General features: G+C 44.8%; 1 protein-coding gene across 1 annotated transcript; it reads left to right on the forward strand.

Annotated features, from left to right (window-relative positions):
* Nucleotides 1-15,273: 15,273 nt before the first annotated feature.
* Nucleotides 15,274-20,758, forward strand: TRIL (TLR4 interactor with leucine rich repeats). Its single transcript, XM_074986149.1, has one exon. It carries the CDS (start codon nucleotides 15,638-15,640, stop codon nucleotides 17,951-17,953), a length of 2,316 nt encoding a protein of 771 aa, XP_074842250.1. The 5' UTR covers nucleotides 15,274-15,637; the 3' UTR covers nucleotides 17,954-20,758.
* The last annotated feature ends 984 nt before the right edge of the window (nucleotides 20,759-21,742 follow it).

The following is a 21,742-nucleotide window of genomic DNA, read 5'->3' on the forward strand; positions in this document are numbered from 1 at the left end:
GTAAAAGGACAATACATCAGTTGTTATGATCTCAAGTAACTGTACAGAGAGAGCTTCCAACTCAACTACCTAGCTATGTAAGAACTGCTGCAATGCTACTGCTAAGATTGAATGGATAAACAGGTGCATACAACAGGATTGCAGCAACTACAATTAATTTGTCCTTCCTGAATAAGTATTTGTTTTACGTAACATATGCCTCTCTCTGTTCTGATGGAAGTAGTGTTCTCCATTTACTTCCAGGCACAGATGTTGGACTAGAGAGAAACTGTGTACTTTTCTGAAATTAGCTATTTATCTTCCATGAAATTGAAGTATCTGATAGTACACAAACATTAGCTACAATGGCTTTTACTAACATGTAACCCTCCAATCTAATTGACAAAAGCCACTTAATAACTGATCTATAATGGGTGGGATCAGTGTGTAAATGAATGCTGAAAGGTGAAATTAGATACACAATCCTTGCCCTGAGTTTTATTGCTATTTATGCTAGTAACCATATCCATAGTCTGATTTTTGTAGTTAATTATATTTGTTGTAGTTAAATTTCATATAGAAATAGTTATTTACATGTGAGCGTACACCCAAATCACATTACTGACATAATTACAGTGGTATTGATTATATAGTTGAAGTATGTGGCTTAAGAAAAAAGACAGCAGATCCTGAACATTATGCATTTGTCCATCTATTTTACACTAGAGCACAACTTGCTCATTCAATCGTCAATATGACACCTAACTCCAAGCACAAAGGTGTTTGAAACAAATGAACTGGCTGCATCAACCAACTGTGGTCAGTACTTGGCAGAAATTCAAACAATTGTAAGTGTGTGCTTTAGCAAATGCCACAAGTTAAATAATCCTTGTCCATCCTTTACTCAAATACTCAATTCTTGAAAAATTTAAAAGATATTTGCAACAAGCAGGCCTTGTTTTACAGTCTGAGATCTCCTTAGGAAAACATCCAGATATCTATTAAACATCTGGTAGCCTCCACTTCATGGAGCAGACAAGGTTTAAAACATTAACTGTAGATCTGGGAATCGTGCTTTCTTTCTGAAGAGGAGTTGGAGGTCTCAAGTGACATTCCATTCTTAAATGAAAACAAGCCATCACACCAGAAGGAGGTTTACCGTTATTTAAAAAGTCTTGCAGTAGGATAATTTCAACAAGCATATACTACATATGGTAGATGGATTGATTCACAAGTAAACCATAAAGTTTAAAAAAAAAAGTTATTTATCACATCTGGCATCAGCATGCTCACATTATCGTGCTTTATAGTATGTGCAGTAGGGGCAACAATACAGTAAACCCCCGATAAGCGCGATTTCGATTTGTGCTTAACTTGCTTTAATGCGAGGTAAGTTCAAATCGAAGGGAGCACAGCTCCCTGCTCCAGCCCCTGGCTCCTTCACCTGGGGGAAGCCAGGGAGAAGCTGCTCTGCTGTGGCTGTCTGCCTGCCTGGCTCCCCCCAGTTGGGGGAGACAGGCAGGCAGACACCTGCTACCATGCAGCTTCTCCCCGGCTTCCCCCCACAAGGCCATGGGAGCCAGGAGCCAAGCTGCTGCCCGGTTCCCAGCTCCCCTGCCCCAACTTGGGTGAAATTCAAGTGATGTGAGGGTGCACAGGGTACAGGTTGAAATACAGGTTGAACCTCTCTAGTCTCACACTGTCTGGTCTGGAAACATCCGTAGTCCATCATGATTTCAGTTAGAAAACCACTCATCATGGGTCTGCCCAAGCTTCCCACAGTCTCATAAAGTTTGTTTACAACTGCAAGTGCTGGCTCTTAGGCCGTTTCTACACAGGGAGCCGTGCTAATACAGGGAGTGAAAGATGCTAATGAGATGCAGATGCAAATTCCCTGTGCCTCATTAGCATAACGTCATGTGATTTGGAGTCTGTAAGACTGTTCTTCTAGATTCCAAAACGCCGTGTAGAAGTGTGGCTGCCGGGGGGGCTTCCAGAAGGAAGTCCTTCTTCCGGAGGCCGCTTCTTCCCAAAAATTTTCAGGAAGAAGGGGCCTCCGGAAGAAGGACTTCCTTCCGGAAGCCTCCCATGCGGCTGCACTTCTACACAGTGTTTTGGAATCCAGAAGGACCGTCTTCCGGACTCCAAATCACGTGATGTTATGCTAATGAGGTGTGGGGAATTTGCATCCGCGCCTCATTCACATCTTTCGCTCCTTGTATTAGCAAGCCACTTACAAAGGAAGTGGCCTGTGTAGAAACGGCTTTACTGTTCTGTGCTGTTACTTGGCTCTAATTTACCTGTAAATATACTTTAAAACCCCAGTAAGCAGTGGAAATATATGCAATGGTGCTAGACGATATTTACCTTCTGTGGCTCAGCAGATTATCAGGTTAGGCACGGGTCAGGTCCAAGGATACCAGTCTAGAGAGGTACAATCTGTATTGAAAAGCTCACTAGTGAAGAAAACAATTAACCATGAAAGAGATGCTTTAATTGGTGAGCTTTGAGACTACTTAATCAGGAAACTCACACTGTACAGATTAGGCTGTCAGATATGTTTGTTTTTCAGCAGTCCACATATTTTAAACTTCAGATTCAAGGATCTCTTTAAAACCCATAGAAGTTGTGTAAAATTCGGATTGGAAGAACTAGATCTATTAGTAAATGTCAATAAAAGTTGGAATCACTAGATACACAGGCTGAAGGAAAAGTTTCATTCATAACTGAAATTTACAGATAGATAAAATAAGACAAATGCTCTTAGACAACTCAGAGTTTATGGACACTTCATATATTTTGACAGGTGATGTTGATAATGTGTGTTTTAGCAGTTAAAGCGTTCCTTTTTTTAATCTCAATGTCTTCCGTCATTAAACAGTAGGTGCCTGTTCCCACCTTGTTTTCTACAACTGTGAACATTTAAATAAAAAGTTTTTTAAAAAATCAAAACTATAAAAAATAAAAATTGAATTCTGTAATGTGTATATATATACATATTTAAAAGTGAATAAAAGGTTCTGTAAAAGTATATATATAATTTCTGCCTATGTGATGGTGACACCATCAGGCAGAAATTCAGTCCCAGTGTGTGAATGAGACGATGGTGTAGGGAAGAGGGGTTTAGGTTTATTAGGAACTGGAAACCTATTGCAGTAGGGGGAGTCTATACAGGAAGGATGGACTCCATATAAACCAAAGTGGAGCCAGACTGCTGGCACTTACCATTAAAAAGGTCATAGGGCAGTTTTTAAAGTAGGAGATGGGGGATAGCTGATTGGTGCAGAGAAGCATGTGGATCAGACAGAGGCTTCTCTTAGAGGTGAGTCTATTGATAGAGATTTTCTAGGTTTTAGACAGGAGCAGAGTATGGAAGAAGATAAAGTATGTGCTGGATCAGAAAAGAAACAATCCCATGAAAAAGAATCTAACACGTCAGGGAAGGGCAGCTGAATAAATAGTGACAAGTTTTCAAAGTGCTTAGACACAAATGCTAGAAGTTTAAATAATAAGATGGGTGAACTAGAGCGCCTTGTGTTAGAGGAGGATATTGACATAATAAGCATCACAGAAACCTGGCGGAATGAGGACAATCAATCATATCAGGGTACAAAATATAGTGAAAGGACATAAGAGGTTGTGCAGGTGAGGGAGTGGCACTATATGACCACGTCTACACAGTCCCAGTCTTCAGCCCCACCGCTGGCAGAGCTATGCTAAGCAGGTTTCTGGAAATAGCAAATGGCTTCCCATTTGCATACTCATTTGGCTAATTAGCATAGCCTCATGAGATTTTGCTCTTGGCAGAGGTGGTGCCGGCCATAAACATGCCATGTGGATGTGCCTCTGCCTGCTAAACCCCTCTCTGTCACTAGTCCCTTATCCCTGAAAAATTTGGTGAGGGGGTGGGAGGGAGCATAGCCAGCAGAGGCACAGCCACGCAGCATGTTTACTGCGTGCACCACCCTCTGCCGAGAGCAAAATCTCACACGGCTATGCTAATTAGCTACATAAGTATGCAAGTAAGAAGCCATTTACAATTTCCAGAAAACTGGTTAGCATAGCTCTGCTGGCAGCGGGGCTGAAGACTGGGACCATGTAGATGTAGTATGTGCAAGAAAATGCAGAATCAAATGAAGTAAAAATCTCGAACGATTCAAAATGTTCCATAGAATCTCTATGGATAGAAATTCCATGCTAAAATAAGACTATAGCAGTAGGGATATATTATCGACCACCTGACCAGGACAGTGATAGTGACTATGGAATGCTAAGGGAGCTTAGAGAGGCAATCAAAACAAAAACAACTCAATAATAGTAGAGGATTTCGACTATCCCCATATTGACTGGGTACATGTCACCTCAGGACAAGATGAGTAGATAAAATTTATCAATACCTTAAATGACTTCTTCTTGGAGCATTTGGTATAGGAACTCACAAGGGGAGAGGCAATTCTTGATTTAATTCTGAGTGGAGTGCAGGATTTGGTCCAAGAGATAACTGTAACAGGACCGCTTGGAAATAGTGACCCTAATATAATAACACGTAACACTGCAGCAGTGGGAAGAACATCGCAGCAGTCCAACACTGTGGCATTTAATTTCAGAAAGGGGAACTATGCAAAAATGAGGAGATTAGTTAAACAGAAATTAAGAGGTACAGTGACTAAAGTAAAATCCCTGCAAGCTTCATGGAAACTTTTCAAAGGCACCATAATAGAGGCCCAACTTAAATGCACACTCATTCCTTGCTATATGAGCACAATTAGTTCCCAAATTTCTGCTCAGAGGTGAAAACCCATAAGAGTGACACTAAATTGCCATTAAAATACACGTAAAAGTCTCCAATTCGTTCCAAGTGCTTGAAACTTGACATAAGCCAGTTGAGTTCAGGTACTTTTCTGATGTAGTTGAATAGTTTGGCACCATAAATAGGATCTAGTGTATGAATGTAGAGCAGGGATTCCCAACCTATGGGTCGGGACCCAAACGTGGGTCCCTTCAGATTTGTTAAAGATTGCCAGCTGGGAAGTTCCCAGCTGCATCTGGCTGTTAAAGAAGCCATCTGCAGTTTCTGAACACTGCTGCCTCAGGCAAATATCTGTCAATAGAGATGGCTGCTGGAGATGGCAGCTATCTCTATCGCTAGGGATAGCAATGACCTTATGCCTAGGTGCTGAAACCTTAACACATGAGTTAATAGCTGGGAACAGGAGGGCTGGGGGAGCCACCCAGCCTAGCAGCCCTGGTGAAGAGGCTGCAGGAGGAAGAGGAGTGTCTAAGGCTGGGGCTGTTGAGGGATGCATGGGTGGGTCTAAGACTGGGGGAAGTTTGGGACTGCTGGGGGGTGTAAAGCTGGATACAGTGTGGGAATGCTGGGGGCTGTAAGCCTGGAGGCATGTTGAGGCTGCTGGGGGTGGGGTTAAAGCTGGAGGCAGTTTGGGACTGGGGTGGGGGTTAAAACCTGGCTGAGGGTGAGGTCTGCGGGGCGGGCGGATTAGGGGGAGTCTAATACAGTAAACCCTCGAGTTACCCAGGGGTTGTTCCTGCAACCACTGCATAACTCAAATTTTTCTGCAAGGGGAGGGGAACCAGGAACCACCAGGGCTGATCAGTTTCCTGGCTTCCAGAGCAGCAGGAGCTGGGAACCAGGGGCATGCCGGCTGGTTCCAGTCTCCCCTGGCTTGTGGGGCCAGGAAACTGATCAGCTCATGGCTGGTCAGTTTCACGTTCCAGCCATTGAAGGAGATGGAACCAGGCAAAGAGCCTTCTCTCTCTCTTCCCCCAGCCTCAGGGTTGTCAGACAGCTTCATGTCTGAGGGCAGGGAGGGAGAAGGCTCCAGCAGCAGGGCTGCAGGTCTCCCCGTCCCCAGCCAGGGACCCCATGGCTGAAGTGGAGCCAGCTGCAGGGCTGTGGGTCTCCCAGCCTCCTGGCCAGGGACTCCATGGCTGGCTCTGCTCCAGCTGCAGGGCTGGGGGTCTCTCTGCCCCTGGCCAGGGACCCTGCTCATATAAGCAGGGGAAGTTCATGCATATAGTGAATAAAGGTAGGTATCTATGTTCCTCATTTTAGCGAGTATTCATTAGTAAAGTATTTGTTACACAAGGGATGAGTGTATACCCCAAATTAAAAAAAAACACAGTAAGAGACCCCAAAAAGAGCCACCATGGCTTAACAACCATGTAAAAGAAGCAGTGAGAGATAAAAAGGCATCTTTTAAAAAGTAGAAGTCAAATTCTAGTAAGGAAAATACTAAGGAGCATAAACACTGCCAAATTAAATGTAAAAATGTAATAAGAAAAGCCAAAAAGGAGTTTGAGGAACAACTAGTCAAAAACTCAAAAAGTAATAACAAAATGTTTTTAAATTACATCAGATGCAAGAAACCTGATAAATAACCAGTGGGTCCCCTAGATATTTGATGTAAAAAAGGAGCACTCAAAAATGGTAGTCATTGCAGAAGAACTAAATGAATTCTTTGCTTCAGTCTTTATGACTGAGGATGTTAGGGAGATTCCCTAACCTGAGCTGTACTTTGCAGGTGACAAATCTGAGGAATTGTTCAAGATTGAGGTTTTGGAACTAACTGACAAACTTAACAGTAACAAATCACCGGGATCAGATGTTATTCACTCAAGAGTTCTGACAGAACTCCAATGTGAAATTGCGGGAACTATTAACTGTGGTTTGTAACCTATCTTTTAAATTGGTTTCTGTACCCAGTGAATGGAAGATAGCTAACATAATGCCAACATTTAAAAAGGGCTCTAGAGGCAATCCCGGCAATTACAGACCAGTAAATCTAACATCAGTACCGGGTAAATTAGTTGAAACCATAGTAAAGAATAAAATTGTCAGACACATAGAAGAACATAATTTGTTGGACTAAAGTCAACATGGTTTTTGTAAAGAGAAATCATGTCTTACTAATCTATTAGAATTCTTTGAAGGGGTCAACAAACATGTTGACAAGGGAGATCCAACAGATATAGCGTACTTAGATTTCCAGAAAGCCTTTAACAAGGTCCCTCATCAAAGGCTCTTATGTAAATTAAATTGTCATGGGATAAGAGGGAAGATCCTTTCGTGGACTGCGAATTTGTCAAAAGGTAGGAAACAAAGGGTAGGAATAAATGGTAAATTTTTAGAATGGAGAGGGGTAACTAGTGGCATTCCCCAATGGTCAGTCCTAGGACCAATCCTATTCAACTTGTTCATAAATGTTCTGGAGAAAGGGGTAAACTGTGAGGTGGCAAAGTTTGCAGATGATACGAAACTGCTCAGGATTATTAAGACCAAGCAAATTGTGAAGAACTTCAAAAGGATCTCACAAAACTAAGTGACTGGGCAGCAAAATGGCAAATGAAATTTAATGTGGATAAATGTAAAGTAATGCATGTTGGATAAAATAACTCCAACTATACATACAATATGATAGGGGCTAATTTAGCTATAACTAATCAGGAAAGAGATCTTGGAGTCTTCATGGATAATTCTCAGAAAACATCCATGCAGTGTGCAGCAGAAGTCAAAAAAGCAAACAGGATCATTAAAAAAGGGATAGAGAATAAGATGGAGAATATCTTATTGCCCTTATATAAAACTATGGTACACCCACATCTTGAATACTGCACACAGATGCGGTCACCTCATCTTAAAAAAGATTTTTTGGCATTAGAAAAGATTCAGACAAGGGCAACTAAAATGATTAGGGATTTGGAATGAGTGCTGTGTGAAGAGAGATTAAAGAGAGTAGGACTTTTCAGCTTAGAAAAGAGGAGACTGAGGGGGGATATGATAGAGGTATATAAAATTATGAGGGGTGTGGAGAAAGTGAACAAGGAAAAATTATTTACGTGTTCCCATAATATAAGAACTAGGGGACAAAAAATGACATTAATGGACATCAGGTTTAAAACAAATAAAGGAAATTCTTCTTCACACAGTGCACAGTCAAAATGTGGAACTCCTTACCAGAGAAGGCTGTGAAGGCTAGGACTATAACAGGGTTTAAAAAAGAGCTGGATAAATTCATGCAGCTGAGGTCCCTTAATGGTTATTGGCCAGGATGGGTAAGGAATGGTGTCCCTTGCCTCTGTTTGTCAGAAGCTAGAGATGGATGGCAGGAGAGAGGTCATTACCTGTTCGGTTCACTGCTTCTGGAGCACCTGGTATTGGCCACTGTTGGCAGACAGGATACTGGGCTAGATGGACCTTTGGTCTGACCCAGTATGGCTGTTCTTATGTTCTTACCTATATGAAAGAAAATTTTAAGTCAACCTGAATTTAAGATAACACCACCATTCATGAGACGTTAAGCATATTATGACTTGTGAACTATGCAGGAAGTTTTGCAAGTGCATATACTTTTATACTATACCATCATTTGTGTCATTTTACAGAAGCTTTTATTCCCCTTTAAATGGCTCTCTCTTGTACAATAACTAAATAAGACCAATAATTAAATAAGACCAATTAGACTAATAACTAAGACCAATAAGTTACCATAAGACCAATCATGCAAGGCTGCAGAAGAGAAGAAAGAAGATGACAGACTTCTATAATTTACTTTAAAAAGCTTCTCTAGATATAAAAAATATAACATTATAGTCCTGTGATGACTGTCCAAGGTCAAACGAACTGTACCTCTCACCACAAAACATCTCCTTCCCATGGAATAAAACTCCTGCTTATGAAAGCAGTTAGGAGATATTAGACCTTAAACATCCTGGTTCACAATCAAGTGCCATCTAACCTGGAGCTTTGGCTAAGATAAATTTGGGGTGAAATTTCCTCAATTGATAGCATTTTATCATTTGGCTCTCATCATTGCTACCACTACTTATGAGTGAAGAACTGCATTTATCATGCTCCTTTGATTACCTCACTAGCCCGTTATACTACTTTCAATACATCTCATATGTGTACCAAAAGCCTAACACTTCTCAATAACTTAATGGTTTAAAAAATATCCCAGAAAAGTGTTTCAACAAATTACAATGGCCTGTGGTACAAAATAGACACAGTTTAGACTTCAAGTAAGGACCATTTTGAGGCCAATACTCTCAAAAACTATCCTGACTAAATATATACCACTGAGAGAGGTGAGACCCTTATATATTAGGTCTTAAAAGTGCAATACTACCAGCAATTTACAACTATCTAAAGTGCACTAGTTTGTAACATTTTCCTCAACTGTACAGCCTCTGGAGTTGGGCTCTTCAACTGAAGGGATAAGAAAAATACTAATACCATTTTTAAGACAAGATTAAATGTGTGGCTTCTGAGGTACATATGGAGACAAGAAATGAACAAATTAGAAGAGTTCAGTATAATTAGGCTGTCCAAAAAGAAGAATTTAAGGATCAGCTAGCCAAAGACTCATTTTTTTCCCTTCTTTTTAAATGCATCAGAAGTGGGAAGATTACTAAACAATCAGTGCAGGCACAGGATGATGGAGGTGCCAAAGAATCACTCAAGGGAGATAAAGTACTCATTGCTGAGACATTAAATAACTTCTTTGCATCACTTTTCACTGCAGACAATGTGAGGGTGATCCCCATGTCTGACCCATTTTTAGATGTCAAATTTCAAACACTGCCGCAGACTGAAATGTCATTAGAGAAGGTTTTGGAACAAAATTATCAGTAATAATGCATCAGGACTAGATAGTATTCACCCAGAAGCTCTACAGGAGCTCAAATATGAAATTGAAGAACTACTAACTGGGGTATGTAATCTATTATTTAAATCAACTCCTGTACCAAATGATAGTAGACAGCTTATGTGATACAATTTTTAAAGAGGCACCAGAAATGATCCCAGCAATTACAGCCCAGTAAGCCAAACTTCAGACAAATTGATTGAAGCGCTAACAAAGAAAAGAATTATCAGAAACATAGGTGAACAGGATTTGTAGAGGAAGAGTCATTATGATTTGTAGTGGGACATCATGTTTCACCAATCTTAGAATTCTTTGAGGTGGTCAACGAACATGTTTACAGGGGTGATCCACTGAATATAGTTTATATAGACTTTCAGAAGGCCTGTGACAATGTTCCTCATCAAAAGGCTCTTAAGCAAAGAAAGCAGTCACAGGATAGGAGTGATAGTCCTCTCATGGATCAGTAACTACCTAAAAGATAGGAAACAGGTAGAAATAAATAGTAATTTTTATCGAACTGGAAAAAGGTAAATATTGGTGTTCCCCCAGGTAGTGTTCAACCTATTCACGAAAGGGTAATCAGTGAGAAAGCAAAAATTGCAGATATTTCTAAAGCTGATTGCAGAGTTACAGAGGGATCTCAGAGAACTGAGTCATGGGATAACACAATGGCAGATGAAATTCAGTGTTCGTAAATGCAAAGTAATGCACATTGGAAAACATAATCCAACTATATATACAAAATGATGGGGTCAGTTAGCTGTTACCACTTAAGATCTTGGAATCATCGTGGATAGTTCTCTGAAAACATCTGCTCACAGTGTAGTAGCAGTCAAAAAAGCAAATGGATTGTTATAAACCATTAGGAAAGGAAGAGGTAAAAAGACAGAAAAATATCATAATGCTACTATATAAATCCACAGTACTACTACATTTTGAATACTGCATGCAGATCTGGTTACTCCATCTCAAAAATATATTGGAATTGGAAAAGTTCCAGAGAAAGACAACAAAATTATTAAGGATATGAAACAGGTTCTGTACAAAGAGAGATTAAAAAGACTGACTTTTCAGCTTGGAAAAGCGATGACTAGGAGTAGATACAGAGGTTTATAAAATCTTAATTGTTGCAGAGAAAGTGAACAAACAAAAAAATTATTTATTTATTTACATCACGGGATGTAAATTAAGAAGCACCAGCTTCAAACAAACAAAATGAAGTACTTCCTCACACAACACACAACCTGTGGAACTTGCTATCAGGAGATATTGTGCAGGCCAACATTAGGACAGAGTTCCAAAAGAACTAGATACAATCTTGCAGGCTAGATCCATCAACGGCCATAAGACAGGATGGACAAGGATATGGTACTGTGCTCTGAATGTTCCAGACTCTGATTGCCATAAGTTGGGAGTGAATGAAATGGGATGGATAACTCAATGATTGTTCTTTTCATGGCCCTGAAGCACTTGGCATTGGCCACTGTCAGAAGACAGGATACTGGGCTAGATGGACTGTTGATCTGACTCAGAATGGCCATTCTTACGTTCTAGCTCCAAAAAGGAACAGTAAAACTAAGTGGCATCTTTTACCAAACCAGAGATACTCCTAAAATGCATGTCATCATAATTGCTTATGTTAGTAGAAAGAAAATAAGTTTCCCTACCCTTCTTTTTATTCCTCTTGGCTGAGTAGAGCCCACATACCTACAGAGGACTATGCTGGATACTTTTCTATCTTGAGGATCATCAATAAAATTGTTTACTGAATTCCAGCCAGTTGCTTCACTGCAAACCTACTGGAAACTTTATGGGTGTGTCTACACCAGCAAGTTCTCTTGAAAGAGTTTTTGAAAGAAGGTGGCTCTTTCAAAAGATCCCACAGAGCGTCTATAAACAAAAAGTGTTCTTTCGAAAGTAAATCAGAAAAATGCAGCGCTCCTTTTGAAAGCGCACTTTCACTCCTGTTTCAGAAAGAGAACCTTCTTTCAAAAACTTCTTTCAAAAGAAAATGTGGTAGACACTCCTCAAGGCCCTTCATTTGAAAGAGCAATCCTCATGATACCTGATTTTCGATCCCTGGCCTGTTCTTTTGAAAGAGCGGGGGCTGTGTGGACACTCTCTTTTGAAAGAGCAGATCACTCTTTTGATCTGCTTTTTTGAAAGATCTCTGTACTTGTTTATTTGTCAGAAGGCATACAATGAAAGCAAAGGTGCTGCACTAAGCATAATCTCACCTACAGAACTTTTATTATTTGAGATGATGTAGGAAGAGAAAAGGAACTATGGTGACTCTGTAAGATAATTAGTTAAGTGATGCTTCCCCCCTCTTGTAAACTGGGCACATTTGGGATGAAAATCTTTAAAGGAAAGATAAACATGTCATTTAATAGAGTCACTTTTCTGAATAATTTTTCTAAATAAACTCACTTATGAGTTAGTAGTAACAGAGAGGTAGCTGCGTTAGTCTGTACTCCAATAAAGCAAAGCAGAAGAAATGTAGCACTTTAAAGACTAACAAAATGTTAGTCTTTTTGTTTGTCTTTAAAGTGCTACATTTCTACTGCTTCGCTTATGAGTTAATCTGAGTTGGAAGAAATCCACCCTCCTGCTGCTTTGGTTCTATCTCAAAATCAAACAATCCTTTCAAGTAATAGCAAAGTAAAAGAACTGATAATCAGGAAATAAATCATCAAATGCTGCAGTCTTCATGGGCCAATATAAGTCAGGACTAAGTTGGAAAACAGGAACAGAATTCTTTAGTGGGGATGTTAGTAATCAAGACTGTAAAATGGATTATTCTCCGCAACCTGGGAAAACTAAAGAAAAAAATGCAGCTTTATGAAATGAAACAGATCACATTCATGTTTTAAGCATATTTATTCCTCAACACAGCTCGCAATTCTGCAAGCAAAATACAAGAACACTAGTCTCCCACATCTTGTAGGCAGACAACCCTCTCATTTTCATTCTTAGATACTGATAATCCAACAAATGTAGAACTTTTTAGCATCTATTATGAAGTTGTTTCAACCAAATTCAAATGTGCTAAAACCATACTTAACTGGTGACTTGCATTGCTAGACATAAGGGCAAAGTACGTGCCTTACAAGCTGACTAAGTTCTGAATTTAACTATTCCGACTTCTCTTTATGGTCACAATGCTGCATTTTGATGCCACGTGACGTGACAACCTCCTTTGCATACAGATTTTTGAGCAAAAATCTGGATCTTCAGTTTTAAAATGCTTAACAGGGGTGGCCAACCTACGGCTCTTGTGCTGCATGCAGCCCTTTGCGCAATGAAATGCTGCTCCTGCTTGGAGCTGCATGTCTGGATTGCTCACCCCTGCTCTGTGCACATACCTTGTAGAGTGGAATTTGAGGGTGGAGGAATAGCTCAGTGGTTGGCTCATTAGCCTGCTTAAACTTGGGATTGTGAGCTCAATCTTTGAGGGGGCAATTTAGGGATTTGGGGCAAATGATTTAAAAAAAATCTCCCAGGGATGGTGACAGGTCCTGCTGTGAGTGCAGGGGACTGGATTCAATGACCATTGATGGTCCTTTCCAGCTCTATGAGAGAGGCTTATCTCCATATACTTATTTAAGCATGTAGCAGCTCTGGTGAATTGCAAGCATTGGGTTAGAGTGTGGGGATCTGGGAGTGCCTGGCTCTTGGGGAGGGCATTCAGCCACATATTGTATATTTGTTTTTATATATCTTCTCCATGCCCACCTTTATTGCATCTATCTTCTTTAATCTTTCCACCAGCCACATGTTGGCATTCATTTCTCTGAGTCCCCTCCCAACACACATTTAAAACATAGGGGTAATCAGCCAGACACTGATGATCAGTGTGGGGCTGTCTGGTGCTTCTCTCCTGCTCCCTGTGGGGGTGTTACCTGCCTACTGCAAAATCTTTGGGGCCTGGATCTTGTGCCTTGGCCCCTGCTGCAGCAGGCACCACATGGAGCAGAGACAGGTCCAGTGCTCCCCTTCTGCCGCCCTGTGTGAGAATTTGCCCCTTCATAGGCTATGTCTACACTAGCACACTACGTTGAAGTAGCCTATTTCGAAGTTAGGACATCGAAATAGGCTACTTCGACGCGTATTGTCTGCACGTCCTCCAGGGCTGGTGCCATCGACATTCAATGTCGAAGTAGCGACAGGGAACATTGAAAGGAGCCGTCCTGGAAGGAAATGCAGAGCGTCCACACGCACAAGCGCTCCCCGTCGAAATAAGGGACCAGCAAAGCCCCAAGCTGCTCCCCTAAAGGGCCCCTCCCAGACACACTTGCCCTGCACAGCACAAGATCCACATAGCCGACAACTGGTTGCAGACCCTGTGCATGCAGCATGGACTCCCAGCTGCAGCAGCAGCAGCCAGAAGCCCTGGCCTATGGGCTGCTGCACACGGTGACCATAGAGCCCCACAGGGGCTGGACAGAGTGTCTCTCAACCCCTCAGCTGATGGCCGCCATGGAGGACCCCACTATTTCGAAGTAACAAGACGCAGATCGTCTGCACACACCCTACTTCGTTGAACGTCAAAGTAGGGCGCTATTCCCATCTTCGGATGGGAATAGCAATTTCAACATCTCACCGCCTAATGTCGATTTCAACGTCGAAATAGCACACGGCGCATGTAGACGCAACGCGTGCTATTTCGACGTTGTGCCGGCTACTTCAAAGTAGCCGGCTAGTGTAGACGCACCCATAGTGTAGCTGCTCAAAGACAGACTCAAACCTGGGTCATCTAGAGTTTAGTAGGGGCACCTCTACACCTTGAGCCAAAGGCCAGCTCCTACCTTAGGCTTTCTCTGGGATGTGGTCTTGGTACCACTACATGGCCCAGTTAACCACACCAAGGTGTGTGAGTTACAACAGCCCTTTAGTTCAAAGGCACCTCATCTGGGGGAGCCCCAGCTGGTGCTGCAGGCGGGTTTCTAACTACAGTAGTGCCTCCAGTTATGTGAGGGTTCGTTCCCACCCACGCTCGTGTAACTGGAATTATAGGTCACCTTTTTCCCTGGCCCAATGCATGTTCTGCAGCCGGGAAGCAGCAGGAACACCCGGGGCTCCTTTCGAAAGGAATCCTGGGGTGGGGGGAGGCAACTGGGGAGGGTTGAGCCTGGCGGTGGGTTGGGGCTGGCGGGGAGGGGGAGTTGCGCCAGGGCCACGCGCGGGGTGGGGAGTCGAGCCCGAGCCGTGCCTGAGGGGTTCGAAGGGGAGCGGGGAGGTGAGGCGAGCCAGAGCCACGCGCGGGCGTGGTGAGCTGGGCCCGGGGGGCTGGGGGGAGGGGGGCAGGGGGTGGTTTGAACCGGGCCGCGGGGAGCGGGATTTTGAGTTGAGCAGAACTCACGTTCACGCGAGTTAAGCGCAACTGGAAGTGGCGCGTTTCCAGGGGTTACCGGGGTGGGGGCAGAGAGCCGAGCGCGGTCGGGAGCCGGGGAGGAGGGGCCGGAGACCAGATGGGGCAGGGGGAGGGGGCGGGCGGCACAATGGGGGCGGGGGGGATTTGAGTGAGCGCGGGTGGGGCTAACACAGCTCCGGCCGGCGGCGCGTCTTGTTCCAGCCCCTTATCCCCCCGCCCCCGCAGGCTCCGCCCTCCCCCCCCAGTGCCCGGGCGCGGGCTGGGCAGCCGCTATCGCCGCCGCGTCCCCAGCGCCGCAGCACCGTCCCGGGCCGTGCCGGGCAGGACGAGCGGCCGGCAGCGCTGCAGGGGCAGGCCGGAGCCGGCGGCCGCTTCAGCGGAGCCTCGGGCCAGCCAGGCGGGCTCCCGCCCCAGGGGTTCCCGCGGCCGAGCCGCTACGGACCCCCGCTTCGGCCGGCGCAACAAGTCGCCCGCGGTCGGAGCGGGGCAGCTGCGGCCGGCGGAGCCCAGCCCTTGTCCCGCCGCGCGGAGGAGGGGCCGAGCAGCAGCCGCTGGAAGGGGGGATGCGGGCGGGACACAAAGCCGGCGGGGGAAGCAGCCCGCCGCAGCTCGTCCCGGGATGGAGGCGCCTCGCGGGCTCTGCTTGATGCTGCTGCTGCCCTGGGTGGTTTGTGGCTCCTTCTCTGTCCCCTCGCTGCTGCCCCCCGTGGAGCCCCTGTGCCCGGAGCCCTGCGACTGCCAGCAGCAGCAGCACCTCCTGTGCACCAACCGGGGCCTGCGGGCTGTGCCCAAGACCTTCGACCCCCAGGGCATCCTGACCTACAGCTTAGGGGGCAACTTCATCGCCAACATCTCTGCCTTCGACTTCCACCGCCTGGCCAGCCTGCAGCGCCTGGACCTGCAGTACAACCGCATCCGCTGGTTGCACCCCAAAGCCTTCGAGCGCCTGGCGCTGCTGGAGGAGCTCTACCTGGGCAACAACCGGCTGGTGGCACTGGCGCCGGGCACCCTCCGTCCGCTGGCCAAGCTGCGCATCCTCTACGTGAATGCTAATGAGATCAGCCGCCTGAGCTCTACCACCTTCATTGGCCTAAGCAGCCTGGTAAAGCTGCGGCTGGATGGCAACTTGCTGGGCTCACTGAGTGAAGCCACCTTCTCAGGGCTGCCTAACCTACTCTACCTGCACTTGGAATCCAACCACATCCGCTGGCTGAGTCGCGGTGCCTTTGCTGGCCTTGCCAAGCTGCGCTTCCTTGACCTGTCCAGCAACCAGCAGAGCTCAGTGCGTTACCCGGACACATTTGGGCCACTGTGCTCACTCAGCACCCTGCTCCTCGCCGGCAACAGCCTTCAGCACCTGGGCGGGGGCCTCTTTCAGCATCTGCCTAGCCTCACCAAGCTCTCGCTCAGCAGCAACCGGCTAGCTCAGCTGGCGCCGGATGCCTTCATTGGACTGGGGGCGCTGAAGGAGCTACAGCTGGATGGGAACTTGCTGAGCCACTTGCCTGCCACCTTGCTGGAGCCGCTGCACAGCCTGGAGTTGCTGGACCTGAGCCGCAATATGCTGGCTGCTCTGCACCCAGCTGCCTTTGACCACCTGCCCAAGCTGCGGGAGCTCAGCCTGCGTAACAATGCGCTGGCTGCACTGCCCGGGCAGCTCTTTGCTTCTAGCCTGGCCCTCCAGCGCCTTGAGCTGGATGGCAATGTCTGGAGGTGTGACTGCCACCTGCGGGGCCTGAAGCACTGGTTGGGCACCCGGCACTCACAGGGCCGGCTGCTCACCGTCTTTGTGCAGTGCCACTTGCCACCTGCCTTGGCAGGCAAATACCTTGACTATCTTCAGGATGCACAGCTGCTTCCACCTGATGGAACCACCTGCCATGAACGGGGCTCCCTGTCTCCTTCCCTGCAACCTGCAGCAGGGCAGTGGCCCAGGGAGCAGCAGTGGCAGCCGATTACAGCACCTGAGAGGTTTGGGGGCAACAGCAGCCACAACCTGGTTCAAATGGGACCTAGCTCCTTGCCTTTCACCTCCACCATGCGCTTGCTGGATGCTCGAGAGGGACCTGCTCCAGCCAGAGGCAGTGGGAGAGCCAAGCCCACCCCTACGGCCTCCTTAACCAATCTGCTGGCCAGCTCCAAACCACCCCCTCCCCTGGCTGGCCCTGCATGGCCTCGGCGGGCAGGGAAGCACCACCTAGCCTCTTCCATGGCTGGGGTTCCCCTGGTGTCTGACCCCTGTGACTTCAATAAACTCTTTCTCTGCAACCTGTCAGTAGAGGCGGTGGGCACCAGCTCAGTGACAGTGCACTGGGGAGTTCGGCCACACCGCAGTCCCCGCCTGCTGGGACCCGTGCGCTTCAGGCTCCTCTTTGACCGCTTTGGGGCCACGGTGAAGTTTCAGCGCTTTGTGTACCTGGCAGAACATAGCAAGCCAGCTGCTACCCTCCGGGAGCTGCGCCCTGACACCCCTTACCTGGTCTGCCTGGAGGGAGTGTTAGGTGGCCGTGTCTGCCCAGTGGCACCCCGGGACCACTGTGTGGGGCTGGTCACCCTGCCTGAGGGAGGCACAGCTAGTGGTGGCCCGGACCAGCAACTGCTCACGTTGGTGTTGCTGGCGGTGAATGCAATGCTGCTCTTCGTGGCCCTGGCGGCCTGGGCCTCCTGCCTGGTGCGGAGGAAGGTACAAGGGCGGCGGCAAGCAGCGCCAGTGCACGTGCGGCAGATGTATTCCACCCGCCGGCCACTCCGCTCCATGGGCACTGGTGTCTCTGCTGACTTCTCTGGCTTCCAGTCCCACCGCCCTCCCCGCAGTGCTGTTGCTTGTGCTCTCAGTGAGGCCGACCTCATTGAGTTCCCTTGTGAGCGCTTCGCTGACAGTAGCAGTGCTCGGCATGGAGAGGACCACCTGTTGCAGCAGCGATTTGCGGACTAGTGGGGCAGCCGAGGAAACTCCCACAGGGGCCTGTGCTGACATCATCATGCCGTAGGCCTGGCTGGGAGTTGTAGTCCACCCCTTGTCCCAGCTCCAGCAACCTCAGCATGGGTGGACTGTATGGAAATTAAGGCTGTTCCCAAGCACAGCGGGAGTGGTCTGAGATGGGGCACTAGGATAAAGGGCTCCTAGGAGCTTTTCAGTGCACTGCAGGTTCATGTGGGTAGATCTGACAGAGGGGACCCAACTTTGTTATCTAATTCCATTGATGCAGTCTTAATGTACCAGTGCTCTTTCTTTGCAGGTAGGAGGCTGCTGAGTTCCTGATGGGCACATCTTAGTTACCAGCAGGGATTGTGTGGGGTTGGGTTTGATCTGGCACATTTACAGTAAATACTCTAAAATACTAGTAGTTCCTTGATCTTTTTAAAAAAGTAGTAACATAAAGAAGTAGCTCTGTGTTTTAAAACAAGTGCAGAAGGGTATGAGAGCTAATACGTGTAGCTGCAGGTGGGGACTCTTGTCTTCAGAGCCAGCAATTTATATACTGTATCTTTCAAGTTCATCTTGTTGCACTGTTTAACAAGGTCCAGGTTTACTTTTCACTGGTCAAACAAATAACCCAGATTGCTGATATGATTCAAGTATGTCTGAAGTTCATTGAACATGGACTTTTTGAACCCATCACCACTTCATAGGCCTGTTGGTGGAATAAGAAAAACATCATTATTGAATTCTGCAACATCAGAACAGTATGGAGTGTTTGAATGATGTGGTTGTTTTAACTCAAATGGAATGCTAGACAATTCTATGTGTGCGTGTATGTGTTTTATATCTTTTTATATAAAAACAGTAAGGCAACTGGTTTTTAGTCTTGCAGGAATATGTTGCTGACACCACTAAGGAAAACTAACACATTTTGTAACGTTTACAGGGAGTTATTTCAAAATTGTGTTTTAAATACGTACTGCTTGGTACTTCTACATTTTAATGTGTGTTTTAGTTCTCTGGGCACATGGGTGGTCAGTGAATCACTGACATACAAATAATCCATCTTTGTATCTAGCTGAGTGGATACTAAGGTGAATTATTGATTAATAGGTAGCATAGATGCATTCCTTTAACTGAAAAATCCTCCACCTAATATTGAAATGTGAAACAAACTTATTCCAATAAATCTTTTAATGTACTAAAATTAGTTTTGTATGTACTTGTACCTCACTGTGAAATCATTATTTTTTTTATGTTAATCTAAGTTGTCTTTGTTTCGCTCAGCTACTTGAGTAATGGTAAAGTTAAATCTTTATCTTGAGTTAATCTCTTGCAGTAGTATATTTTATTTGAATGCATTTTTGTTTTCTTAATAATGCTAGTCATGTTATGATCTGCTGCTGTCAACTCTCTGGAAATTTCACTTCCCTAAATATTTACAAAAACGTGATTCTGCCACTATTAAACATGGTGGTTTAGTTGACATTAATTCTTTTTGTGTGGTCTAGAAATGAGCCAATTAAAAAGGTCCAAACTGTGGTTACAGTCATACTGAACTTCTAAAATATTTGCATATGTTCCCAAGAGCAGTAATGTTACTTTTGTTCCTATTCATTTTACCTAGAGCATCAAGTGAACTCTTGGGGAACTGAATGGCTTAAGAGATTGGAGATGGAATACAGCAATCCCTCAGTTTATGTGGAGGTTGCGTCCTGGGCTACCTCTGTGTAAATCAAATATTGTGTAAATTGGGAGGGGCTTGGGGAGATCCCCAGAATTTCCCTTCCTGGTGGAGCGGGCAGCTGGGGGTAGTTAAGGAGGGCAGCAGCCTTGTGGCCCCTGGCTTCTCCCAGCTGGGGGGCACCCAGCTGCTTGTGCCTCAGTTCCTTCCAACTGGGAGAAACTGCACTGCAAGCAGCTGCCTGCCCACCAGGCTCCCTGGCTGGAGGAGCCCAGTGTGCAGACAAGGCTTGCAGCATGATTTCTCACAGTTGGGAGAAACTGGGCCACAAGGAGCTGTGTGCCCTGCAGCTCCTCCAGCTGGGGGAATTTAGGGGGGATGAGGGAGGAAGGGAGGGAGTGAGTTTTGATTTGCACTTAACTCACGTCAATGCGAGTTAAGCGCAAATCGAAATTGTGTTTCCTGAGGGTTTACTGTATGGAGACATTGGTTTCCATCACTGGTTCACATTTGACTTGGGTGTGCTGACCAGAAAGGTTTTTGTTTACGGTCTGATAGGTCAGTAGCCTAAATTAGATGACATGGTATTGTCTGCTTACTTTTTAATGGCCAAGTATTTGCAAAAGTCACCAAAGTAATTAATACCCTTATTGAGATTCCATTGACTGAATGGGAATGAAACTATTATGTAACGGAGATGGTTAGTGAAGAGGAAATGTTGAGGGAATTTGCCTTAATCCTTACTTATTATGTGCCAAAGGGATTTCGAAGTGAAATATTGGTCTTAGGACTTCACTCGCAGTCTAAAGTTTTGTGAAGCTAAATCCTATAGTCCATATACAGGCAACTTTTCACTTAAAATCACGACAATGAAATTTAGAGTGAAGAAATTCAGGATCACTCCTTAAATTGAGACGTTTTAGGTGTATTTAACTCTTGGATCTTTTACTTTCGAATGAGTCCCATGTGATTATCTGTAGACAATGCCACCATTATTTCTAGAAATTAATGATTCAATAGCATTAAACTGTGTATCGCACTTATTTTAGCTCTGTCACTGGATATTCTTCTAACAGGAGATGCAAACATGCTGTACACAGTTATGATCAGTTATGTCAATAAACCTATTTGCTCAAAGGAAAACAGTGTCTCCAGATTGATTGAAAATTATACAGTGTGAAATACACAGTTTGGTTTGGTTTCATTAGTGTATAAATGTTTTTCACATTATCAAAGGCTGGACTCCCTTATAGAAGTCTATTACCTCATTCTTATCATGTTTGCTGAACATATTTTTCCAATATACCATGCTTTTGTTTTGGATATAGTATGTTAGGTTAGTCTAGGGTGACTTTGTCTTAAAGCAAAATATTTTCATATCTGAAAAGAAACACTTTATGCTAAGGATGAAAGTACTTAAAATTATACAAGTGAGAGGTTTTCCTGGGTTGTTATATATAGAGCATCTTGAACCTCTGCCAGTACTGTATTATCAGATCAATATACAATTAATGATCTCTAATGCTAGGGTTAGCAACAAATATTTTGTACTGTTGGGGAAATATGGGTTTCAGTTTCACACTGGTTGAAGGCATTTATTTATATGACTGGCTGAATGTATTGGACCTGAAATATGTGCCACTCGATTTTGTTTGTTCTTTTCTTCTTGAAGTCTGATAATGGCCCCTCCAAAGGAATCACTTGAGATAGTAATGAATGATTCATACAGTCTAAAATTCTGACCTTATAAATCTGTATTAATTAATCTTTTATTCTGCCAGTTTATGTCAAAGTCACAGGTACAAAAATAAGATGTCTAGCAGAATGAAATGGGTAATGTTAAAGTCTAGATTTTTAAAACTTTGTCCTGGAAACACTTTATCTGAGCTCTACAAATACTTTCAGGATCAGAGTTCTTATGCCATGGATCTGGACTAACAACTAACAAATGTCAGTTACTGAATTATGGGAATGTTGTTACGTAATTCTTGTTTCACTATTAAAATAATACCACTTACACCTGCTTTTTCCTCCGCTGCAGTTCTCTAAAGTCTGAGGATGTTAATTAAAACATTCTAACTGAATTGATCTGTTCTTGGTCTGCGCTCAGAGTTGCA

Source organism: Carettochelys insculpta, chromosome 2 (assembly GCF_033958435.1).
Source record: "Carettochelys insculpta isolate YL-2023 chromosome 2, ASM3395843v1, whole genome shotgun sequence".
Taxonomy (NCBI): Eukaryota; Metazoa; Chordata; order Testudines; family Carettochelyidae; genus Carettochelys; species Carettochelys insculpta.